The 24,630-nt window shown below is 53.5% G+C and overlaps 1 protein-coding gene and 1 long non-coding RNA gene across 2 annotated transcripts in view; one reads left to right on the top strand and one right to left on the bottom strand.

Annotated features, from left to right (window-relative positions):
* On the bottom strand, nucleotides 1–12,989 carry LOC140599331 (uncharacterized). Its single transcript, XR_012002086.1, has 2 exons — nucleotides 12,881–12,989; nucleotides 1–2,341 (listed from the first exon to the last, which is right to left on the bottom strand). It is a non-coding gene; the product is annotated as an uncharacterized lncRNA (long non-coding RNA).
* Nucleotides 12,990–13,329: 340 nt separating this feature from the next.
* Nucleotides 13,330–24,630, top strand: part of SHC3 (SHC adaptor protein 3) — a 110,518-nt gene continuing 99,217 nt past the window's right edge. Inside the window, exon 1 of the mRNA XM_072761158.1 lies at nucleotides 13,330–13,828. Coding sequence (XP_072617259.1) covers nucleotides 13,409–13,828 — 420 coding nt within the window. The 5' untranslated portion in view covers nucleotides 13,330–13,408. The remainder of the gene's footprint in view (nucleotides 13,829–24,630) is intronic.

The raw sequence follows: 24,630 nt of genomic DNA, 5'->3' as shown, positions 1-24,630 counted from the left end.
TGCTTTGAGAAATGTGGTTTAATGACTCAAATTCAGTAAAAGATTAGTCTCTTAAGAACATTTCTTTCACACTAATAGGAGAGAATCCAAACATTCTGTGAATAGAAAAAAAGTCCCACATTTCTTGGTGTGTCCCGGGGAGTCTAATATTCTTTACTTAGATCTGGAGAAGTGGTCCATGAAGGAGCTCATGGCTGAGCCCGGCACATAAAGCTCGAGGAACCCCAGTGCAGGGAGGGGCTTCCTGCACTCAGTGGCTTCCCTGATGGTCCGGTGGGGGTGGGGGTGGGCAGGGCCGCCTGGCAGCTGGGAAGCCCACCTGGAGAGGGGGGTTCAGCGGTGCTCTGAGGCCCAGGCCCAGGCCCACCTGGAGAGGGGGTTCAGTGGTGCTCTGAGGCCCAGGCCCAGGCCCACCTGGAGAGGGGGGTTCAGCGGTGCTCTGAGGCCCAGGCCCAGGCCCACCCGGAGAGGAGGGTTCAGCGGTGCTCTGAGGCCTAGGCCCAGTCTTGGAGAGGGGGGTACAGCGGTGCTCTGAGGCCCAGGCCCAGGCCTGGAGAGGGGTTTCAGCGGTGCTCTGAGGCCTAGGCCCAGGCCCAGGCCCAGGCCTGGAGACGGGGGTTCAGTGGTGCTCTGAGGCCCAGGCCCAGGCCCACCCGGAGAGGGGGGTTCAGCAGTGCTCTGAGGCCCAGGCCCAGGCCCACCTGGAGTACGCAGTTCAGCGGTGCTCTGAGGTCCAGGCCCAGGCCTGGAGAGGGGGGTTCAGCAGTGCTGTGAGGCCCAGGCCCAGGCCCACCTGGAGAGGGGGGTTCAACGGTGCTCTGAGGCCCAGGCCCAGGCCCACCTGGAGAGCGGAGTTCAGCGGTGCTCTGAGGCCCAGGCCCAGGCCTGGAGAGGGGGGTTCAGCAGTGCTGTGAGGCCCAGGCCCAGGCCCACCTGGAGAGGGGGGTTCAATGGTGCTCTGAGGCCCAGGCCCAGGCCCACCTGGAGAGCGGAGTTCAGCAGTGCTCTGAGGCCCAGGCCCAGGCCTGGAGAGGGGGGTTCAGCAGTGCTCTGAGGCCCAGGCCCAGGCCTGGAGAGGGGGGTTCAGCAGTGCTCTGAGGCCCAGGCCCAGGCCTGGAGAGGGGGGTTCTGCAGTGCTCTGAGGCCCAGGCCCAGGCCTGGAGAGGGGGGTTCAGCAGTGCTCTGAGGCCCAGGCCCAGGCCTGGAGAGGGGGGTTCAGCAGTGCTGTGAGGCCCAGGCCCAGGCCCACCTGGAGAGGGGGGTTCAGCAGTGCTCTGAGGCCCAGGCCCAGGCCCACCTGGAGAGCGGAGTTCAGCGGTGCTCTGAGGCCCAGGCCCAGGCCTGGAGAGGGGGGTTCAGCAGTGCTGTGAGGCCCAGGCCCAGGCCCACCTGGAAAGGGGGGTTCAATGGTGCTCTGAGGCCCAGGCCTAGGCCCACCTGGAGAGCGGAGTTCAGCAGTGCTCTGAGGCCCAGGCCCAGGCCTGGAGAGGGGGGTTCAGCAGTGCTCTGAGGCCCAGGCCCAGGCCTGGAGAGGGGGGTTCAGCAGTGCTGTGAGGCCCAGGCCCAGGCCCACCTGGAGAGGGGGGTTCAACGGAGCTCTGAGGCCCAGGCCCAGGCCTGGAGAGGGGGCGTTCTGCGGTGCTCTGAGGCCCAGGTCCAGGCCCAGGCCTGGAGGAGGGGGTTCAGTGTGCTTTGAGACCCAGGCCCAGGCCTGGAGAGGGGGGTTCAGCGGTGCTCTGAAGCCCAGGTCCAGGCCCAGGCTTGGAGAGGGGGGGTTCAGTGGTGCTCTGAGGCCCAGGCCCAGGCCTGGAGAAGGGGGTTCAGTGGTACTCTGAGGCCTAGGTCCACTCCTGGGGAGGGACCACTGGGGCTCGGCTCTTGGTCTCCAAGCAGGTTAGGAGAAGCTCCCGGGGGGGTGTGGTGGCTCCTGTGACCTCTTGCAGGGACCTCACCACTTCTGGCACCCTTGCTGTCTCCATCTGGCCGTGGGGGCCCGGCTCTCGCTTCGTTCAGGTCTTGAGCCACAGGAGTCAGCTCCTTCACCGTGGAGTTGGGCCGCACCTTGCTGTGAGCGGCCGCAGGGCCGGGAACCTTCACCGGCCCTTCCTCCCGCCTCGCGTTCTCCAGAGACTTCCCGACCAGTGCACACTCCTTCTAGGCCGCATAAAGCTTGTCAACGAGTTGGCATTTCTCCTCGATCTGCTCAGCCAGAGTTTCCGCGAGCCACCTCTCACGTCTTCTGTAAAGCCGACTTCTAAGGGCCCGGATGAGCCGGAGCGTCAAGAAGAGACCCGTCAAGACGCCAATGATGGGCAGACACGCCTCAGTCTCCCGCCGGAGGCTGTGGAAGGGGAGCATCGACACAGGGCCCTGGGCAGCAGCTTCACCGCCACCTGGCCCAGCTGCCCGAGGAGCAGCCCCACGCCACGCTCCGTGGAGGACGGCGGCCCCTCCATGGCACTGCCCCACACAGGGTCCGCCCGGTCACCGTGGGGCCCACTGCTACCACACAGCCCACGGAACCCTCAACATTCCGCCCGGAACCCAGCCGGCAACGGGCTCGCTCATAGGTCAGTCACCTGGTGGGTGGTGGGTGGCGATCTACAAATAAAATGTGCCCCTCCCGTTACTCTGGGATGGCCGTTCTTCGTCACCTCCTTGTCTATGTTTTTGTATCAATTTAAAATTAAAATATAGTGAAGATGCCAAACTTAAGTGTATGACTTGACAAATTTTTGAAATGTATCACCCCCTACATTTTCCAAAAACTCTTTCAATGTACAAACTATACTCGTCAACACAGAACGGAGCCCGCTAACATTTCAATTGGAGTGCGACCAGCCTGGGCACAGGCAGCCTGTTCTTTGTTTTTGTTTTTGTTTTTAGTGTTAGAGGTAGAGTTCAGTGACTCATCAGTTGTATATAACATCCAATGCTCATCACATCACATGCTCTCCTTACTGCCCATCACCCTGTTACTCCATCCCCCAGCCACCTCCCCTCCAGTGACCCTGTTCGTTTCCTAGAGTTAAGAGTCTCTTATGATTTGCCTCCCTCTCAGTTCATTTTGTTTTATTTTTCTTTCCTTTCCCCTATGTTTGTCTGTTTTGTCTCTTAAACTCCACGAGTGAAATCATACAATTGTCTTTCTCTGACCGACTTATTTCACTTAGCATTATACTCTCTACTTCTATCCAACATCATTGCAAAAGGCAAGATTTCATCCTTTTTGATGGCTGAGTGATGTTCCACTGTAGGTATACACCACATCTTCTTTATCCATCCATCTGTTGATGGACACCTGGGCTCTTTCCATGATTTGGTTATTGAGGACATTGACTGGCAGCCTGTTTTAATGTCGATGAAATACCTCTAGTTTGCATTGGCTGAACATCCTGGTGAGGCAAATCACAATATGCACTTTGATAGCTATTTCTTGCTCAGAGTAATGTTTTTGAGATCAACATGTTTTTATTCAAATGAGCAGTTCATCTTGTTTTTTAAGGCTGAGTAATTTGTCCTTGTAAGAGTATATCACAAGATATCCATTCTCTTAATAATGAACATTTGGGTTCATTCAAGTATTCTATATTAATGAAGATATTGTCAATACTTATGCTCATGTCTTTTTTTTAAATAAATCAATTTTTTTCATTTGCTCCAGGTGAAGAATATCTGGGGGTAGAAGTAGTGGTGGAAATATGCTAAATTCTCTTTTATTTTGAAACTGAGTACTTGAGGTATAACTTATGTCATGCATCCACATCCTTAGTACACATTCTTTGATTCTTTTCTTTGTACAGAATTGTGTCTCAGTCACAATCTCATCTTGGGACAATTCTGCTGCCATGGAAAGATCCCTCCATCTTTCCAGCATTGGTTCCATTTGACACAGTCTGCCCATCTGTCTTTGAGATACGTCCATCACTTCAATTCCAGAGCGACACACTCTGCTGTGTTTATAGTTGTGTGTTTCTGTTGTTGTTGTTGTTATTGTTGTTGTTGTTGTGTGTACTCCTCTGGCCCCACTGGCCTTTCCTTCTATGTCTCCTATGCTGGTTTCTGTTTTTCTCCCAATCCTTCCAGCATCAGTTTTCACCCAGGATTTAGTCATGGAACCACTTTCCTTCCTTAGCATCTCATCGCCTTTCTAATCTCATCGGTGTGGTGGTTTTAACATCAAACCGTCCTAACTTGTATGATCATTCATCCTTTCCATACAGCCCAGACTCACACCCACCCAACTGCCTCCACGGTATCTCCATGGAGCATCTGTTGTGCCAGAACCCAACTAGACGTCCCCTCGAACCTGTTGTCCCTCATCTCTCCCTTCCTGTGACACAGCTCCATCCTGACAGGGCAGCACTGAGGTCACCCAGGAGCTGCTCCTCACTCACTGGAACTTCAGAAACTCTGGGTGGTGACACCAGCCCTCTGTGGGGTGAACAAATCTATCAGAGGATTCTCGAGTCTGAGACCCCTGGATGGATGTAGTGTGGCCGCTGGTGGCTTTGATTCTCAGCCTTGAGACCATAGAGGCCATCTTGGGTTCAAGCTGTCTTCATATCAATGTCCCTGTATCATCACTGAGTCTCCACATGAAGAAGTAATATATAGAATTCATATGCATAAATATTGAACCAACATAGGCTGTATGAGTTGTCAGTATATCTAATTATATAATTGGATACAAATCTAATTTGTACAAAACATAAGACATAATGCATCCATGTGAAAGAGCAATAATACATATAATTAATATATAAATATACAAATATAGGCTATATATTTATCTGTAAATCATAATGCATATCTGCATGAAGGGAACAGTATCTATAATTAGCATAATCAATAGTATACCAATATGGGTCGTATATATTAATATAGATGTTTACACATATATAATTATGTGTAAATCATAATGAACAATGTAGTAGATAATATGTAAATAATGATGTAACATAATGTAACTAATATCATACATAATTTATATATGCTAAAATATTTTTGAAAATGATTAAGAGGATAAACATTTGTAATATAGTGAAACCCATGCAGAGCTTGGCAGAAAAAAATCTAAATTAAAAATAGCCCAAACTGGGTGGCTCAATGAAGTATCTGCCTTAGGCTCAGGTCATAATCCCAGAGTCCTGGGATTGAGTCCCACATGGGGCTTCCTGGTCAGCAGAGGGATTGCTCTGCTCATCCCACTTGTGCTCTCGCTCTTAAATAAAGAAAGAAATAAAATCCTTAAAAAAATAGCCAAAACAATCATGTGAGCCCCAAAAGATGAGTCTGAGGTTCCAAGCGGAGCCTCTGAGGGAAAGGCATGAGCAAGCTCTGCTGAGGCTCAGGTACACAAGCTGACCACACCATCAAGGTCTGGGCATATCTCACCACTTAGGTTCAGAGCCAATCAGTCAATTGAAGGCAAAAGTCTGGCACCCTCTCCACCAACCTAGACCCAAAGCCTCGAGGAGCCATTTGCAAAACAGTAAAACCCAAAGCTGGCGCGGCTGCCATGAACCTGGTGTGCTCCTACTAATCACTGCCGGCAGTGAAACCCCATAGGGAACCTCAAGGAAGCCACTTGGCAGACAAGAGCTCAGAAGTCTATATTTCCTTGTGGTTTCTACTGGGAAACCATTCAGTGAAACAAAAGAAGGCGGATGTCCAAAGGCTTCCATCATGGCACTGTTTACAACATTCGTATACTAGAAACAATCAAAGTGTCCATGGATAGGGGAGCCTGAGGAAATGACATTTTCTCGAACTCCACAGAACATTATTCAGCCATGAAATGCATTTGTGAAGATCATATGATAAAATGAGATGTCTCTAAAAATATCCTTTTGAGGAAGAGTGAGCACAAATTGGTTTCCATGTAAACCTTGACTTGCATTTGGTCAAGGAATTGATGGGAATACAGAATCCACTAAAATTTTTCTGAATGAATTAATCCTTCAGGAAAAGCTACAATTTATTCTACAAATGAAGTAAGGCTCTCACATATTTTAATCCAGCAACTGTCCCTGGCCCGCCATGGCCTCCCAGACATTCCTTCGAGTGCTGGTCCTGGCCTGGCAGCTCTCTCCCTCTTTCTCCCCAGCCCCCAGCCTCGCCCCCCTGGACTCCTCTCTTTGAAGCAAAAACTGGTTTGCTTCCTGCAGGGTCTGCTCTCAGAGTGCACAAAAATCCTTCCCCTTCCTGCTCCATCTTCCCCACCCGGGCCAGCACATCCATAGCTTTCCCACAGTTTACTTCTTCCCCTCTCTGTGTGCACAGTAGATACTGGCCCCTCTTACCTCTGCAATAATAAAAACCCCTCATGCTAGCCCTGCCTGGCACTTGTGGTTTGCTGCCCAGTCACCATGGCAACGGTACAAGAAGGTGGTAGTTGTGTTTCGTTCTCCTTCCACAGAGGGGAACTGAGCAGGGGCGGGACTGGAATAAGGATTCCCCTGTCTCCTTGTGTGGTTGTGCTTATAGGGTGCTGGGGTCAGGCTGGCTGTGTGTGAATTCCTGCTTGGCCACCCACTAGCCGGGTCACCTTGTAAAGTCACTCAACCTCCCCTGGCTTCAGTACCTGTCCAATGGGTACGACCTACAGGATGGGGCCATCGAGATTGGACGGGCCTACGGCCTGCGTGGCAAGGAGCGGGGCAGTGGGATCACTGAGGATGCAGGTTGAGTGGCTCTCACCCCATTGCTCAGATGGTTGTGGGTGGCTGGAGGGGCCTGGATGGAGGGACAACATCTGGGCCTTAGAAGTAAAGAAACAGCACTTGTGGAGAGGTGCTGACACCTCTTGTGGAGAGCTTTCGGGGAGCCAGTCCCGTGCAGGCCTGCCCCTGGGATAGGACTTGGGGAACTGTCCGTAGTGCTGAACTGTTGGGTTCAACTGTTTCGGCACCAGGTTTCCACTGTCAGGGGACCTGTTACAGAGTCATCTCATCCCACTAACCTTCCTACACTCAGAATTTGAGGGTGCACACCTTGGGATCCCTGCAGAGAGCACATCTGCCACCTCAGGCTCCCCCGCCCCTCAGGCCTGGCGCCCAACCCTTCTACTAGTTCTACGTGTGGCTCGTGTTTTTTCCCATCTGAATGTCCCCTCTCTCATTCTGTCTCTCCTGGGTGTCCAGCTATCCACCCCTTCCCACGCTGTCGTCAGCAATAAACTTCTGTTCCCAGCCTCCTCACAGGATGGCCCCAACCTCTGGCTTTCGTGAAGTTGAACTCACCCTTTCCCCGCCCTCTGGTGTGGTTGCTCCCTTTCCCCACCTATGCCTAAGGGGCATCTCCATGGACCTCCTGCTCCTATCCACTTCCCTGGGATGTGCATCCCCAAGAATCCAGGCTGCCACCTCCCCAGGTCCTCAAGACCACTGGGCCTGCATGTGGTCCTCCTTCAGTGGCCATTTCCATCTCTGTCCTTCCTTGCTCCAGCCTACTGCCTGCCTCTGTTAGCCTGCCTTCCTCTTGCCCTCCCTCCCCCACCTGCACCTTTGATGAGTCTCCATCTAATGATTCACTTTCTTCCCAGCTCATCATATGCAGCAGATGGACAGAGGGAAAAGCAGCCCTTTGCCCTGAGGGATGCCGCAGAGTCATGGGGCAGGGGGCACATATGCCTGCAGCAACCTTCCTGTTCCTCGTGGTTGGCAGCGTCCCCTGTTCCCCTCGGCAGGCATTAACCATTCCTCCTCAACTCAAATTCCTTATTGAAACAGACCCTTCTCACTTTTTAAGTACAAACTTCGCTTTCATGTTGCAGAGAAAATCAGGTGTAACATCCAAATCAAGCATAACTCTGGCCCAGCTCCTCTTGCCCTGCCCAGCTCACCCTCCATCACTCATCACTGCCAGGCTCCTGCACCTCTGGCTTCCCATGGGTTTGGCCAACAGAGGGCACCTACAGGAGATGGGAGAGCAGGAGACAGGGACAGGGCATTTCTTCCCCGCTCCCTCCCATCACTGGTTCTGCCTTTCCATCGGCTCTCCCTGGCGGCCCCTCCTCCAAAATTCCAGCTGGAATTGCACTGGCTCCAGAGACTGGATTGTCCTCCATCAGCCTCAAAGGTGGGAATGGCTTCGGTAAGAACTCTTAGTGAGATAGTAAGGTAGAAGTCAGGAATCCATGGTGTGCCACCGTCCTTGGGACTCCCTCAACCCCGTCTCTGGAAAGGTCTGTCTACCCAGATCTCGTCCTTAGGATACCTGTCTCCTACTCAACACTGATGATTGATGATCAGCTCTCCAGTTCCTCTGTCTCCACCTGCTCCAGGGTGACAGTTCTGCCCTCCCTCCTGCCCTCCCCCTTCCCTGGGTCTCCACCTCTCCCATCCTGCTCTCCCCCCAAATGCACCCCTCTTTCTTCTGTCACCCACTCTACATTCGCTGCTCTGCCTCCAGCCATGGCCTCAGATCTTCCCTTGCATTTCACTCCACCTTCTGGAAAGCATTTTATTTTTATCCATTTCCTCATCTTTTATGTGGTTGGCACCATTCTGTGACCTAAGCAGTTTCCTCTCTGCTCTCCTTGTTGAAGTGTCATGGTTCTCAGTACATACCTGACTCAAGCTCTCTGAATTGGGTGAGGTTGTGGCCATAAACGTGGATTAGAAGTCAGGCAGACCGGCGGGTTCCTAACCCTGTGTGGCCCTGGTGCACATCATAAACCCTCTGATTCCCGGTTTCTCTGTGTGCAGAATGGGATGTAAATGCTACCTCACAGGCCACAGAAGCTGACGGGCGTAACAGGTTACACGGCTTGGCATGGGATGCTCTACGGAATTACAATTGCTGCTAGTGCTCTTGTTCATATGTTGAAACCTAGGCCCCAACGTGATGGTGTGAGGAAGCGAGACCTTTGGGAGGTGAGTAGGTCCTGAGGGCCTGCCCAGGTATGGGATTAGTACCCTTATATTGGACTCCCATCCTCCAGAACTGGGAAGAATAAATGTTTATTGTTAAAGTTGCCTGGTCTATCCATTTTGTGATAGCAGCCAAACTAAGACACTGGGTGTCCATCCAACCAGGCTTCCCCAGGTGCCTCCAACTCCTGGTCATTTTTTCTCAGCTCCCATCCTGGAAGCCTGGCATGTCCTTGGGATCCTTCCTTGTCCCTCTTCTTCCCTGAATGTTCACCCATCATCAGAGTGCAATGTCCCCTGCATGCCAATAATCTTCAACTTCCACTCCTAAGCGCGGGGCAGCTCTCTGTGGATGCATCCAGAACCCAGCACTCACCTTCCTTCCTCCACCTGTGCTCTGCATCCCTATGGATGAGACTTGATCAGCCTCACTGTCCCAGTCAGAAGCATGGCCTTTGCTCTGCATCTTGTTCCCTGTGTGGACTCCTCCAGAGCATCTTCCTCCCTGCCTCTGGGGGCGGGTGGTCTCTACGGCTCACCCCTTCAGGAGCTCAGCTACAGGGGTGCTTGGCTGAGGATGCTGAGTGAGGATGAAAGAGGATGAGTGAGGATGAGTGAGGATGGAGGGAGCCAGGAGGGAGCTCTGCAGGGCCACCTCTCCCTCTGCTCCATCCTGTGGCCTTCCCTGCTTACCACGGAAAAGCTGGCATCCAAATTCTATGTCAGCCCTGCCTCCAGACAAGCCAAGCTGCTCCCCTGCCCTCACCCAACCTCGACATGCAGATTGTTTAACCTTCTCACTGTATCTGGAGCCCGTCCCCTCCTGTCCAGCCTACCACCGCTGCCTTCCTTCAAGATCCCATCATGTTTTGCTTGTACTGATATCTGCTATCCTCTCAACTCCCCAGAGCACCCCACATTACTGTTCGAGGACTCCACATAAAATACAAACCTGACCGCACTGCGCAGTCTCATTCCCCGGGCATTGAGAGGGAGACATGGGTTATTCCTACACCCTCCAGGTCCGGCCATCTTAGCAGCCTGGCTTTCCAACATTGCCCCAACCCAGCCACCTACACGGGGTTCTGGAAACGCTAAGTCGTGCAGGCCTTGGGCTGCTCCCCACACAGCCTCTCTTGCTGAAGTGTCTGTTCACCTCCATGTACCTGGAAGATCCCAGAAACCCCTCAGAACTCAGCTTCCCAGTCACCCTCACTGAGGTCACCCCTGACATCCCACTGCCAAGCTCAGCAGGCTCCCTTCTGCAGGGGTTTTATGTCCTACTCATATTTAAATTGTTGCATAGCATACTGGGCTTTGATGTGAATGTCAGATTATCTGCCTCTGGGGGTAGAATGAAACCTTCCCACCATCCCCAGGGCTCAGCTCATGACCCAGAGCAGCCTCTGGAAGCAGGAAGAGATAGGGAGAGATGTTGTCCCCTAGAAACTCCAGAAGGAACGCACTGCCACCAGCCCTTGACTCCATCCCTGGCGATCTACGTCAGACTTCTGCCTGCAGCACTGGCGGGTAATACAGCTGGGGCATTTTAAACCACTGATCTGGTGATGATGACATCAATGGAAAACCAATACACTTTTAAATTAATAGGTTTAAAAAGAGAAACCACAATATTCTGCAAAGGCTACTATCGACTACGACCCCAGGCATCCTGAAGGCTGATTGTATAGTGGCTTCCTTCCCTCTTTCCTTCTGTGCCACCGGACTGTGAACACTTTGTGTGTCCTCCGTCTCCCCACGCTTTCAGCCTGACAGTGCCTAAAACATGCAGGACCGGCCGGGTGAGGGCCCTGGACACAGCAGGGCTTGGGTTTCCGGCTGGGTTTGCAGCTTCTTTCTTGTTGCCCCTTGCTGTCATCTTCCCACAAAATGAGGGCTTAGCTTTCTATTGCGTCCCTGGAATATTAACTATCCTCTTTGATGGCAGATCTTCTCACGTGCAGTAAGTTTCTATTACTATGATTATTTTAAAATAGCCAATTTTCCTCCACTTGGCTCATCATAATAAAATGAATAAGAATCTCCTGTTGGCTAAAGGGTTAACTGGGTAGCTTTGGATTTTTTTTTCCTCCTCCTTGGAGACTCAGAACGTGCACGCATGTTCGATGATCCTTTCACAAAAAGAATCAAGGGCGAGATGCCTAAGGTTTGAATGTGCGTTTGCTGTACATTCATGATAAATGCTGAACCGAATGGCACATTCATGGTTGCTTCTTGCTTGTAAATGAACTGCTGAATGAAAGTTTTGGGGGCACAGCTCACCTCCGACAGAGGCTGTCCTGGTCACCCTGGGAGCTGACCAACGGTTCTTGAATTTTCTTGAGAAACTAGTTTTTCCGCTCTCCATGACAATGGTGCCTTCCTCCATGCATTTTGTAATCAGGCTGGCTTTTTTTTTTTTTTTTTCCCACACTGCCGTTGGAATAAAGATCCCGCCTTTGATTGAAATGGAATCTTCCACTATTGAGCAAGCCTTCTTCAATGAGTCATCGGGGCGGCTGCTCATTGGCTGAGGCCGCCAGAGCCAGGGGATTGCCTGGCACCGGCTGCAGGGCCCGGCTTCATTCACAGAATCGCTGGCTCGCTGCTAGCCCTTCCATTCACACAAACAGCCTCTCATTCACATTTTGCTGTTTTTGTCTGCTTCTAATGAAGAGCGGGGTTTGGGAATGATAGGGCATTTTTTTGGCTTCAGATTTGGGGGGGGCTCTGCTAACTAACCATCACCATCGTCGATGGGGTGTGCACTTGCTGTTGCTAAGCGAGCAAGGGGAAAGGCAGGAATGAGAGCCTGCGGCTGCTCCGCCAGGCCTGAGCCCAGGGAAGGGAGCGGCTGCGGCCCTGCGCCCCTGCATCCCGGCGGGCGGGCCTTACCTGCCTGCCGGGAGCCGCCCTCCCTTCACCTGGTCCATAGAGCTCCGAGGGGCTGGGTGCCTCGTGTGGCACATGCCTAGCCGTGGGTGTGGGAAGGCAGGGTGCTAGAGGTAAATTCATCTGCTTGCACAGAGTTGCCTGGCAATTCGCACAGGGAGGTTTGTCTGTGTCAGGTGGGATATCTCCACGCGGGGCGAGACCCGCGGAGCCTGGGGCGTCAGGGCTTAGGGGGCTCGAGTCTCTGTGGACCTTCTGGGGGCCGCCAACGCCCCGTTCTCCTGACTGAGAGGAAGGAGGCCTGCGCCTGTCCCTTGCAGCCGAGTGTGACTCCTGAAACGGATTTGCTGTGTAACCAGAGCAGCTGCATTTTTTTTTCTTCCTTAATGCAGGGCAGCAAAGCAGCAACAGAAGGGACATTGAAATGTATTTGTAGCGTTTGGTAGGCATCTTTCCAGACCTTGAGCACATTCATTTGGGATAAAGCCTCAAGCCCAGCCCCCTTTTTGGAATGGATTTCTGGAGCCGGCTGCCATTCCTCAGAGAAGTCCTCTTCTTTTTTGGAAGTAGGTTTTTCAACCTAACCCCAACTGAGAAAGGCTGTTGTCCTTAGCAGGGAACACATCCTCACTGGCTCTGTGCAGATCTTTCTGTCTTTCTTTTTCCTTTTTCTTCCTTCCTTCCTTCCTTTTTTTTTTTTTTTTTTTTTTTTTTTCCGGAGGAACTGCATTGCCACAAAGACACTTGTCATGGCTGCTCTGTTGACTTGAAAAGAGAAAAGAAAAACCCAGGAAACTGGTATTTTATGTTCACCTGGGAGTAAATATTCTTTTCTTTGCTGGTTTTGTTTTTCTTTGTGGGTTTTTTTTTGTTGTTGTTGTTGTTCTTAATTTTTAATTTTTGGCTATTTACCAATTTCTGCTGCTTTCCAAATCTGGATTCATGAGGATCCGCGGAAGGTCTTATTCTTAAAATGCCTTCGTCACATTTTAAGGCACGGCTGTCAGACACCTAGGGGCTCCCGGGAGGGCTGAACGGGGGCACGGGAAGCCCTAGCGCAGGAGAGGGGGTTGCAGAAAGTTCATCCGACCGACCCAAGGGCCTGGACTCACCTGTGTCACCGTGCCGAGTCGGGGGATGGGGAGGCGCGGAGCCAGAGGTCGGAAGGAAGTCTCTGGGAAGGTAGAAAAGGCAGTTTGAGAATTGATTGGCTCTAGTGTGCTGTCCGTGGGTGTCGGTATTTTTCCCCTCTTTCTTTTTCTTTCTTTCTTTCTTTCCTCGGTGCGTGTGTGAGTGTGCGAGCGTGTGCGCTACAGGAAGTGCTCTGCAGTGCTCCCCGGGCCTTTGTTGAGAAGGGTCTCCTCGGAGAGGCACGCTCGCGCGGCGCGCAGCCCGGGCCGGGCGCTCCCCCTCGGAGGCGATGCCCGGAGCGGCGCGGGCCTGCCCCCCTCGGCGGAGCGCGGGGCCGGGGCTGCGCGGCCGGGGCTGCGCGGGCCGCTAGCGGGCAGGCGGCGCGGCGGAGCCCGGGTCCCGCGGTGCCCGCCGCGGCCCCCGCCGGCCCGCCCCCGCCCCCGCCCCCGCCCCCGGGCCGCGCTCGCCCCTGCAGCGCCCGCGCGGATGCGGCCGGCCCACGGAGGGGCATGCTTCCACGCACCAAGTACAACCGCTTCAGGAATGACTCGGTGACCTCGGTCGACGACCTTCTGCACAACCTGTCGGTGAGCGGCGGCGGCAAGGTCTCGGCGGCGCGCGCGGCCCCGGCGGCGGCCCCCTACCTGGTGTCCGGGGACGATGGGCCGGGCAGCCTGGGCCACCTGCTCCACAAGGTGTCCCACCTGAAACTCTCCAGCTCGGGCCTCCGCGGGCGCTCGGCGGCCAGGGCGCGGGCGGGCGCGCGGCTCTCGGGCAGCTGCAGCGCGCCCAGCCTGGCCGCCCCGGACGGCCCCGGCGCCCCGGCCATGCGCGCCGCCAGGAAGGGCCGGCCCGGCGACCCGCCGCCGCCGCGCGCCCCGCACGCCAGCGACCAGGTGCTGGGGGCCGGAGTCACCTACGTCGTCAAGGTGGGTGCGGGCGCGGCGCGGGCCGGGAGGGGCGCCGCGGAGGCCGGGGGCGCAGGGCGCGGGGAGGCCGGGGGCGCAGGGCGCGGGGAGGCGGGGGGCGCAGGGCGCGGGGAGGCCGGGGGCGCAGGGCGCGGGGAGGCGGGGGGCGCAGGGCGCGGGGAGGCGGGGGGCGCAGGGCGCAGGGCGCGGGGAGGCGGGGGGCGCAGGGCGCGGGGAGGCCGGGGGGCGCAGGGCGCGGGGAGGCCGGGGGCGCAGGGCGCGGGGAGGCCGGGGGCGCAGGGCGCGGGGAGGCCGGGGGGCGCAGGGCGCGGGGAGGCCGGGGGCGCACGGCGCGGGGAGGCCGGGGGCGCACGGCGCGGGGAGGCTGGCGCCCTGGGGCCGCGCTCCGGCCGGGCCTGCCTTCTCCTGGGCTGCACCGCTCCGGCCGCTCGCGGGGCCGAGGGTGGGGGTGGGGGGGCCCTGGGCACGGGCCCCTGTCGCTGGGAAGGGGGCATCAGGCCGATGCCGGGAACACGCTCGGGAGAGCCGGACAGCCCTGCCCCGACGAATGCAGGCAGTGTCACTACTTCTGCTCTGTCTGCCCCAAGAGGCAGGGTGGGCGGCTTCGGTTCCCGCAGCTCCCAGCAGGTGCAGGCCAAATGCTGGCTTGCTTTATGTAAGTGGGGGGGCATTTCTTACCCAGCAAGGTTTCCTTGGGCGCCTGCCTTTCCTTCCAGACCTATGGCTTTGGGTTCAGGGCATCACAGCAGAATTGGGGACTGTTTTCCCTGAGGCTGTAGCCTTCCATTTAAATAGGCTAAAAGGGGCTGAATATGGGCCCGGAGCTGCCGGCTGCAAAGCAGATTTTTTTTCCTCCAACACAAAGAATTATACAATCGTGCCCAATAGGGTCCATACGATTCCTCCCTTATACAAATATTTTGTGGTGTTTCAAGAGCCAGGACCCAGCACCCATCCACCGGCCTTCCACATGCTCCTGTCCTGCCTGTTGGACAGAGGTGGGCTGTCGCTGCGCCTTGCGGCCGGGCATATGTCCGCCTGACAGGGGGAAGGGGTGGAAGCTGCATGATTTGTCAGGTCTCTCCAAGGCATGGCTATTTGTTTAAAAAGAAATGAGACACACACACACACACACACTATCTCCACGATGTTGCTCAAGCACTCCGAGAAGCCTGCAGGACATCTAGCCTCCACATATCGGCTACAGACTCAGGTTAGAAATTCAGCAGACACATCCCCAGGTAAAATGTTGTATCTTGGCAGTTTGGGCACCAAAATATTCAAGGAAGCACTTAACTGTGGATTATCTTGAACTGTCTAAACACTCCTGACAAAGGGATGTGATCCTTCGTGTTAAAAATGGGGCCTCTCATCCTTCGGAGGCTGTTTTCTCATGGGTTCTTCATCTCACCTTCTGAAAATGGATTAATTTATTTTACAGAAGGGATGCAGCTCAGCATAAAATATGCACGTCTGCCTGAGTTTATTATAGAAGAAAGTGAATATTCTTCCTGTAGTCTGTCTTTACATTATATAACCAGGAGCCAAACCAGAAAGAATTAAAAAAAAAAACAAAAAAAAAAACAAACCACCAAACCAAACCAAACCAAAAAAACCTTGACAACTTTGAGGTGAAACTGTGACACTGGAGTGTATTACTTATAGTGTGCTAATATAATTGCTATCTCAAAAAAAAAAAAAAAACCAGAAAAAGAGTCTACGTTTAAAATAGACTTTGGCAAAGCTCTCTATGCCTGTCATGTTGAGCATAGGAGGTAGTTTTCAAATGGAGGGAGAATTCTCAAACTTATGCCTTTAAAGTTTTTCTTAAAAAAAAAAAAAATCATTCCCTTGGCTTAGGGCTTTGCTCTTGCTTTCTGAAGAAGGCAGACATGCAGTTCGAAAGGTCAGTTGTGATTGAATTCGGACGAGCATAGCCAAGCAGGCCAGCGCTGTGGGCCATCCCGCCGACGTGAGGTTCTGAACCGCAGAAGCAGCAGAGCTCACACCGGGCGGAAGCTGGGTGGAAGCTGAGGGTCCCCGAGCCTCTGGTTTGGGGGGGCCACTTAACTGGGTCTCAGATGAATGGTGGCAGCACATTAGGGGCACATAGCGAGCCTGGCTAGCGCTGGGTGCCGTGGCCTGGTTCACACTTGGCCGTGGAGGGTGGTCATGTGAACACAAGCTCAGGTGTCCCCGGAGAAGTTTGGAAGCAACAACCAGGGGAGATCAGATGCTATAGACCGTGTCTTGTGCCCACGCTCCATTCACGTCATCACGTGGCCCTCTGTTGGTGCACGTTTCCGCGTGGCCCGTGTGGAGTTGAACATCATGGGCTCATTTTCTTGAAAAATCGCATCTAAAACAAAAACAAGGAAAAACAAAACAAAACCAAAAAACAAACCCTCTTGCACTGATCTGTGAATAGTTTTATCAGTATCTTGGTTTTAAAAGATCTCTGGTACAGAGAAAGAGAGAGAGAGAGAGAGGATATGTTGATTACATGACTGTACATCAATTGTCAATCTACAGGCTCAGGGTTGGGGGAAGAACTCATTATTCTCTTGGATTTAAATTTATTTCTAAGTTGAGGAACCCCCACCTCCCACCCCAATGTTTTCCTATTTCCTGGAAACTTCATATGCTCTATGATTATAGGTTATCCCCCTCATAGCAGTACCTGCTAGGGCACTATACAAGATTTGTTATTCAAAAATATTTCAATGCCATCTGCTTACATGGGAGTGGAAACTGTGAAGTGCAGGAGTCTGGTGAGGTTTGCTCACCTAGGAGACCTCAGACTCTGTGAACAGCAGGTTGTAATCCTAATTAATGAAGGATATGAAATTTAAAGACGGAGAAGGCTCTTGAGCAACAGGAGGATTCAGAGCTCAGTGTGTCTAATTTGTCCTGGGTGCTGTCAGCGAGGCTGCTGCTGCCACAGCACCAGGGCTTTGGGCTCCCCCCACACAGCTTCCAGGTCTGCAATGGTCTGCATGTCCAGACCCTCCAAGGGCCGCAGGGTTCTTGTCTCGCTGAGTCGAAGAGTGAATCCCGCAGACACCAAAGGGTGAAGTGAACGTTTATTAAGTGCAGGTGAGAACAGAAAGGAGCGAAAGTGACTGGCGTCCCGAATGGGTGGCCCCAGAGGGCTCTTAGGGACAGTCTTTTATAGAACACTGACCAAGGAACTTAAATCTTCTTGAGGTCACTACTGATTACTTCTCCTTTGGAGTTTGGGTAGGTGCAGTGGTCAGTTTGTAGTTTTCATGAGAATAACTCGTCTATGACGTTTAGGACAAAGGAGGGGGTCTCCTTATGTTCCCTCGGCTTTGGTTTTGCACGCAACTCTGCATTTCTCCACATCGGGGATCTCTCAGAGCCCGGTCCCGAGCCCCCTACCCAGCCCCGCCTGCCCCTTACTCATGGGGCCTGCCTGACCGCAGAGAATGATGAATATTCTCATGATGATTCCATCTCAAAACCACATTTGGACATGGAAGGCCCATCGAAATTGTATTGATTATGCAGCTGCCCACCTTGAAATTCTCTTCCTGAAAGTCCAAGCCGGTTGCACCCGAGTGCCCGTGGAGGCCGCCACCAGTCCTCAGTGGGGCCTGAGCGCTATGTTGGGGTGCTCCATGCACAGGCCTGCAGAGGGGGTGGCTTGGGAAGGAGAGACAGGTATGGACGGGTCGGGGGTCTGTTCATAGGAGAGCCGCTGGCCGAGGTAGGAGAGCCGTCTGCAGACCGGCAGGCCCTTCAAATTTCAGCCCTGACCACCGCCCCCAGGCCACGCCATAGGTGGAGATACTGGGCGCCGCTGGCCCCCCGGGTCTCTAGAAGAAGGGCTTTTCCTTAAAGCATGTGACACCGGCAAAGAGGTGACCACATTTAGGATCCGCCCCCAGGGCCCATGGCAAGAACAAGGAGCCGAGCCGGGAGCAGTGCCCTCAGATGCTCACTGCTCACCCTCTGCGCACAGATTGCCGGCCGCTCTTGCCCACAGGCTGGGGGCTCTAACTGTCAGAGAGCTACAGACTTTTCACCTCAGATGCCTACTGTTCTTCTTTTGGAACGAGGCCTTGTGTTTACAAGAATTCTTTTTAAGACTATTTTGTTCCTCCCATTTGTGAATCTGGTGATATTTAGTGTGGTATAAATTATTCGCTTTATTTATAAATATTCTACTGTTCCTGATAGATGGTCTTTGTACACTGCACTTACTGTAACACTTATTCAAAATTGGTATTTTTTTCCACTTGCCTCAGTGTCTGTAAACATACCCTAAATCTTCTGTATCTTAGCGCTGTGCTCCTGTGATACTGTGAGCAAAGGTCATCGCAAACTTATCTCAAGTATAGCCAGGATACATTATCATGGTGGGATTTTCTTTTTTAAAGATTTTATTTATTTGTTCATGAGGGACACAGAGAGAGGCAGGACACAGGCAGTGGGAGAAGCAGGCTTCCTGTGGGGAGCCCGATGTGGGACTTGATCCCAGGACCCCCCAGATCATGCCCTGAGCTAAAGGCAGATGCTCAACTGCTGAGCCACCCAGATGTCCCATCATGGTGGGATTGGTTGAATTTTGTTTTAGTTCTAGATGAACAAAATTCTGCTTTGATGTGAAGTAGAACTTTGAAAGTTGGTTTTTCAAAAAAAATCATTGAAAAATCTCATCATAGGGGTGGCTTACATGTAAATCTTATCCAAATGGTTTGGAAAACAGTTTAAGAAATTCTTTTGAGATTAATGGGCAAAATTATTAGTTTAATCTGGGAAATGTATCATCTCTCTTCTTATGTGACACAGAATAGCAAATGTGTTAAATGTGTGTATACCAGATAGCACACTCACGACACACACATGCACACACGTGCATACACAGCACACATAGCGATACATGTGCACATGCACACACATATGCACACATTGCACAGGTAGATGTGTGATGACTTTGTGCAGAGATGACTTTTCTTTCTTGTTAGAAAATACTAGATGTCATATTTCCAGAAATACCTGATTATCTCATTCATTTTTTTCATATTTGTGTTTGAGAGAAAATAATTCTGGGAAAGATAAGCAATTGATCACACTTTAATCCTATAAAGCACAGACTTCTTTCTTCTCTACTTCCCCACTGTGTTTTATCATTGAGTTTATGTCTTATTGATGAGGAATGCATAAAAAATGTTATTTAAACAAAGTTCCATAATAGAGAATGTGGGCGGACAGTGAACGTGCAAACCCACGTAAGAGGCTCGCTTTCCAGCCAATAGGCTCATCTCGAAGGGTGTGCTTGGATGTGGTGACTTGGTGCAGAGATGCGGCCCAGCAAGGTGGCCTGGCTGGGTCCCAAACACCAGACGCCAACCATCCTCAGTCCCCTTGGAGTGCAGGGCTCCAGGGGTCAGCCTCTCTGGACCTTCCCATGCCTGTGTGGGAAGCAGAGGGTGTGTTGTGCCCTGTGGAGGCCTGACAGGTGGCAGTAGCTGCTCCTGCCCTCATATCTCCGCGGAGTGCGGGCCATGCTGCTCTGGGTCAGGTGTCTGCAGGCTGGTTGTGGCCAGGGTGTTTGGTGGGTTCAGAGGAAGTATGGTGAGGGCCCAGCATTTTATTTAATTTAATTTTTATTTTTTTTTAATTTTAATTTTATTTATGATAGTCACACACACACACAGAGAGAGAGGCAGAGACACAGGCAGAGGGAGAAGCAGGCTCCATGCACCGGGAGCCCGATGTGGGATTCGATCCCGGGTCTCCAGGATCGCGCCCTGGGCCAAAGACAGGCACTAAACCGCTGTGCCACCCAGGGATCCTGGCCTAGCATTTTAAATGAAAATCGTCAAGGACCAATGAAGTCAAATAGAATTATTGAATTCAGAACTGAGATGGTTTCAGATGACCCGGAAAGAAATGGCCGGTCGTGCACATTTCCTGAGTAAAGAACAGAAGTGAAAATTTGAATTTTAGCATAAAAAAGTAATTTAGCGTCTGCGGTGGATAAGAAATGTCTTTAAGGTGGGGGCACCGAGCACGAGGATGGCCCTCCGCATGGATGGCGTGCTGCCCATGGTGGGCGTAAATGCTCAACAGGCCTCACATGTAGCTCGGGTCCCATAAATGCACAGGTACCGATGCTGAGTGGGGGTCAGAGCCCCACAGAGCATTCTGTGCCTAGTGGTTTCACCTGCCACCCTCCACCACCCTGGGGCTGGGACAGCGGTGTTTGGATGTGCTGGCTGTGCCTCCCAGCCCAAGGACTGATACAGCCCACGCGAAGAAGTATTTCTTATAACCCTAGTTTTTTTTTAAAAAAGGATCTGAAATGGTTGTTGAATTTTTTCAAGGGCTTTTTCAGCATCTAGTGAGAGAAATAGGTATTTTTCACCTTTTTCTGTTAATGCGAGGAATCATTTATCATTGTAACACACGTGTCTTGTCTTCTTGCGTGGACGCTCCCTGCTGCTGGCCTTTGCGGATGGCAGCCTGTCTGGCTCCTCGTCAGGAGACACAGATGCCCATGGGTCTGGCCCCTTCTCTTGTCACCCCCCACCCCAAGGTACCAGACCTAAAGCCACAGGAAACACCTTGTTCCCCTCCCCCCCCCAAACAGCCGCATCTCTGGCCTTGGCTCGCATTCTCCCCACCTGCGCCCCAGGCTCTATGCTTTTGTCTGCCTTGGTGTTCATCACTTCCATCCCTAGCAGGTGCCTCCTGCTGCCCCCCACCCCCAGAACCCAAGACAAATCAGATGGCCCTGCTCCCTAGGAAGTCAGCCACCCCTTGGTGGGGGTTTCTGTGTACACTAAGGCCTGGAGCTGTGGGGAAGTGGTTGCCCTATGCTTCCCAAGACCCCCCTGGGGGCACAGCCTCAGGGGCGGAGGGTGGGGTGGGGGGCGAGGCGGCTGAGGGGCACCGGGGTACATGACAGAGCTAAAGGGACTGGTCAAAGGGGTGACCTGGGGCCCCCTTACATGTACTCGGCTGTTAAGAATGTAATTCCAGAGAGGCACATTTTGGACTCTCTTCTATTAAAAAAAAATTGCCAGATAATTATTCTTTCTGTGAACAGGCGTGTGTGCCTGGCCCACCCAGAGTCCTCACAGGCTGTTCCGTAGATGGGAAGCATGATTAGCAGACCCACGAGTTCTCTTTAAAGCTAATTACGGGAGGGTTTCGGCAAGAGAATTGGCTTTAATGAGAGCCGTAAGTGGTCATTATGAAGTTAAATATTGTGTAGCCAGATTTCACCAGGACACTTCCACACGGAAAGCTGAACTCATGAACATTTCCCCTTGCCCCTGGCTCCAAGTAAAGCATCAGATTTATGAAAAAGAGAGAGTGAGGGGGGGGTAGTGGATTCAGGAAGCGTTTTGAGGGCTCCCTCAGTCCCCCATGGAGGGGATCATAGGTTGTGAAGGAGGTTCAAAACAGGAGGTCCTGTTTTCCCAAAAGGAGTGCACGATTCTATTGAGCAGAAGTTGCTCCATTTGAAGCAAATACACAGTTTGATGTTCAGAAAGGTTCTGGCGGTGTTGGGAGGGTGAAGTGGGCCTGGAGCATGCGGCGAGGCCTCACAGAGGCCGGGGGGTGTCCAGGTCCTGGGAGGCTGTCCCCATCCCTGTGGGCAGGAGGTGGCTGACGATTCTCCAGGCAGGAGGGTCAAGACAGGAAACACACTGGAGGTGGGAGTGGGCTGGGCGTCTTCCTGGGGGTGAGGACAATGGGCTACCTGGACCAGCCCAGGTCAGAGGGATGTGAGATGTCAGCTGCCATGTGTCGGTGGCTCAGGCTGCAGCCCTTCCTTTTTGGGATGCTCCCCACGTACTGGAGGGGCCGGTGTGGGGTGCTGTCTCCTGGTGGACTTTGCAGGCGGATCTCCTTCCCTACCAGGCGAGGTCAGCTAGGGTATGAGTCCTCTCCTCCTTTTCTCTGAGCTCTGAGACAGAGTCGCCTGACCTCAATATTTCTCGGCTTCTCTGATCTGCTTACACCCCAGTCTGGAGACTCCACTCCCTCTTCTTCCCACAGGAGGAACTCGGTGCAATTGCAGTGTCGCTTTGGGTTGGCGTATATCCTATTTTTAGAGTTTTGTCCCATCCTGAGGGTGATCTGGTCCTTAGTTCATAAGCCCACATGACCCAGGGTGAGCTCATGTTTGCCTGAAATACAGGGAAGTGGGGTAGGGTGTCCCTGCGGCTGGTTCCTGGTGATCTTCAGGCTGCACTATGAATGATTTTTAGAATTACACTTCTGTTGTTAAAAGGCTCCATGCAGACTGGCCTCTGCCACCCACGCTCCACCCCACCACCTGCTACAGGCCACTGGACTCCTGTGGGCCTCCAGCCTCGGCCTCCACCACCAGGGCTCAGAACTGCAAGTGAGAAGCTAGTGGAATCGGCCCTGGGGATTATGCCCCTGTCGGGCAAAGCGAATGTCCTGTAACAGACGGGGGATGGGGTGGAGTGGGTGTGAGTTCTGGTGCGTCCCCCACCCCAACCTGCGCGGCAACATGCGGCCACTTAAAGCAGAGAAGAAGGGTCCTGCTGAGATGGACAGAAAGAGATGTTCATGAGGTACAGTCAGTCGAGAGGGCGGGATGGAGCGCTGGGTGTCCTAGATGCCCATTTTTGTGACGGAGACCAGCGCAGATGTACCTGCAGGCACCAGGGCCCAAGCCACTGACAGGCTCCATGCCAAAGATCAGCAAGGGCACAGGGACCCAGCAGCACCCACCAGCAGGAGCCCAGGTTGCGCACAAAGTGCTCCTCGAAGCCACAGCAGAATAAGCGACTAGATGAAGTGCCCGTGGAACAGTCAATGAGATAGACCGTATCTGGGGCTGTGGAAGGCATCCAAGCAAACCTGAAATGATCGAAATCCAGAATGGATTCAAATCAGAAATTCATGAAGAAAGGCAACAGGAGAGTCTCCAAACACTTGGAAATTAGGCAGCATGCCTATAAATAACAAAGGACAAAGGAGACATTTCAGAGGAAATTTAAAAATACACAGAACTGAATGAAAATGAAGGCACCACGTATCAAAGTATGTGGGACGCGCTAGAGCAGAGCGGGGGGGTGGGGGCGCTTACGGCACCAGATGCCTGCAGTGGAAAAGAGGACGTTTCTCCCACCAAGAACCTAAGTGTGTCTCTCAAGACGCGACAAAACGAGAACAAAATACACAGAAAGAAGGCAGCGGGAAGGAGATCGCAAAGGTAAAGGCAGAAATCAATGAAATGAAAAACAGAAAATCAATAGGAAAAAAAATCAATGACATGGATAAATGCAGCAAGACGGACAGGGATGAAAAGGGAGAAGACAGAGATCGGCGCCGGGAGGCGTGGGACGAGGGCTTGTCCCGCAGGTCCCCCAAGGCTCCCGGCCCCGAGCTCAGCCTCTCCAGCCCAGGCGCAGCCCACGGAATGCTTCCTCAGGGCGAGGAGAGCGGGCCGGCTCCATGCAAAGGGCCTGTGGTGCAGGGTGTGCTCCAGCACAGCAGAAGCCCGAGGCTGAGAGCAGGGCCCAGATCAGCTTAGTTTGGGGGGAGAGATGGCATTTTCTAAGACCAAGCAGCTAGTTCCGGGTCAGAGTAGGGACCATGGTGGTAAATGGGGACACGCGTGAATAGAAAGAGCCAGTGCGCTTTGCGTCCTTCCCACATCAGCTGTGACGTGGCTTTAGCGGCGACAACGGCGTGTGTTTCTGGAGTATTTCTCGCCTCTCCTCCTCTGACTTTGAAGAGCAGATGCGGCCTATTGCACTGCTGTGATTTTCAGATGAAACAGAGCACAGTGGCTTCCTTTTAACTGATCCCTGGTCATACTTCCTCCCTGTGACTCAGCGTCCTCGCCGTCCGTGAGGCGGATGACACATGCCACCAGCCAGCACTCACAAAGGCTTCTTGGCTCCTTTGATGAAAGCCTAGATGGCACTTGTGTTAATATTATTTTCTCTGCGAGATGAAAGATGGAGAGAGGAGGAAGCTGGGACGCAGGGTTTGCTGAGCCTGCAGGGCCGGCTCCCTCCCTGGCCGGGAGCGGGAAGAGACCCTACAAAGGAGACGGGAAAGCCCAAAAGCAGGTCGTCATCTGTTGCAGTGGCCAACCCACTTGTCCCCCCTGCCCCCCCCCAGGCTGTCCTGCGGTGCTCGCCCACGCGGCCCCCGTGTCCCCGCACCAGCCCCTGTGGGGCACCACAGCTTCAGCAGGTGCCCAGGGCCGCAGGCCAGGACAGCTTCACTTTGCTCTTCACCTTCTGCTTCCCTGAGGCGCCTCTGAGCCTCAGGTCACTCGTCAGACGTGGGGTCAGCTGGGAGCGGGCCTGGCGGGGGCCCGTGGCTGTTGGCGGCTGGGTCCTTGAGCCCCGCAGAGCTGCACTGGGGAGTGAGGGCCGGCCGCGGCCTCCCGTGTGGGAGAGGTGGGTCCTCCGAGCAGACTGGCCGCAGCCCTGCTCAGCCCGCCTCCTGACAGGTGACCTGCCCACGGGGCAGGGGTGCAGACACAGCAAGGTGGGGAACGGCTGAGGGACCAGCGGCCTTCCTGGCCCCCGCCTCGGGCTCCCAGCTGTAGGTGACCACTGGCGCCAGCCTGTCTTGGAGGGAACTGAATGACTCGGCACAACCCGCCGCTGGTGGGAAGCCTTTGGGAGGAAGCAGCCTGCGTGGGGGCCGCAGACGTGGTCAGGGCGGGTGGGTCTGTGTGGCCGCAGCTGATGGCGTCAGGTCCAAGGTGACCGGCGTTGGTTAAGAGCTTGCCAGCTGCCCTATAAGCCAGTGAACAGAGCCACACTGTC

The sequence above is a fragment of the Vulpes vulpes genome, chromosome 1, assembly GCF_048418805.1.
Source record: "Vulpes vulpes isolate BD-2025 chromosome 1, VulVul3, whole genome shotgun sequence".
NCBI lineage: Eukaryota > Metazoa > Chordata > Mammalia > Carnivora > Canidae > Vulpes > Vulpes vulpes.
This window is presented reverse-complemented; position numbering and strand designations above follow the sequence as displayed.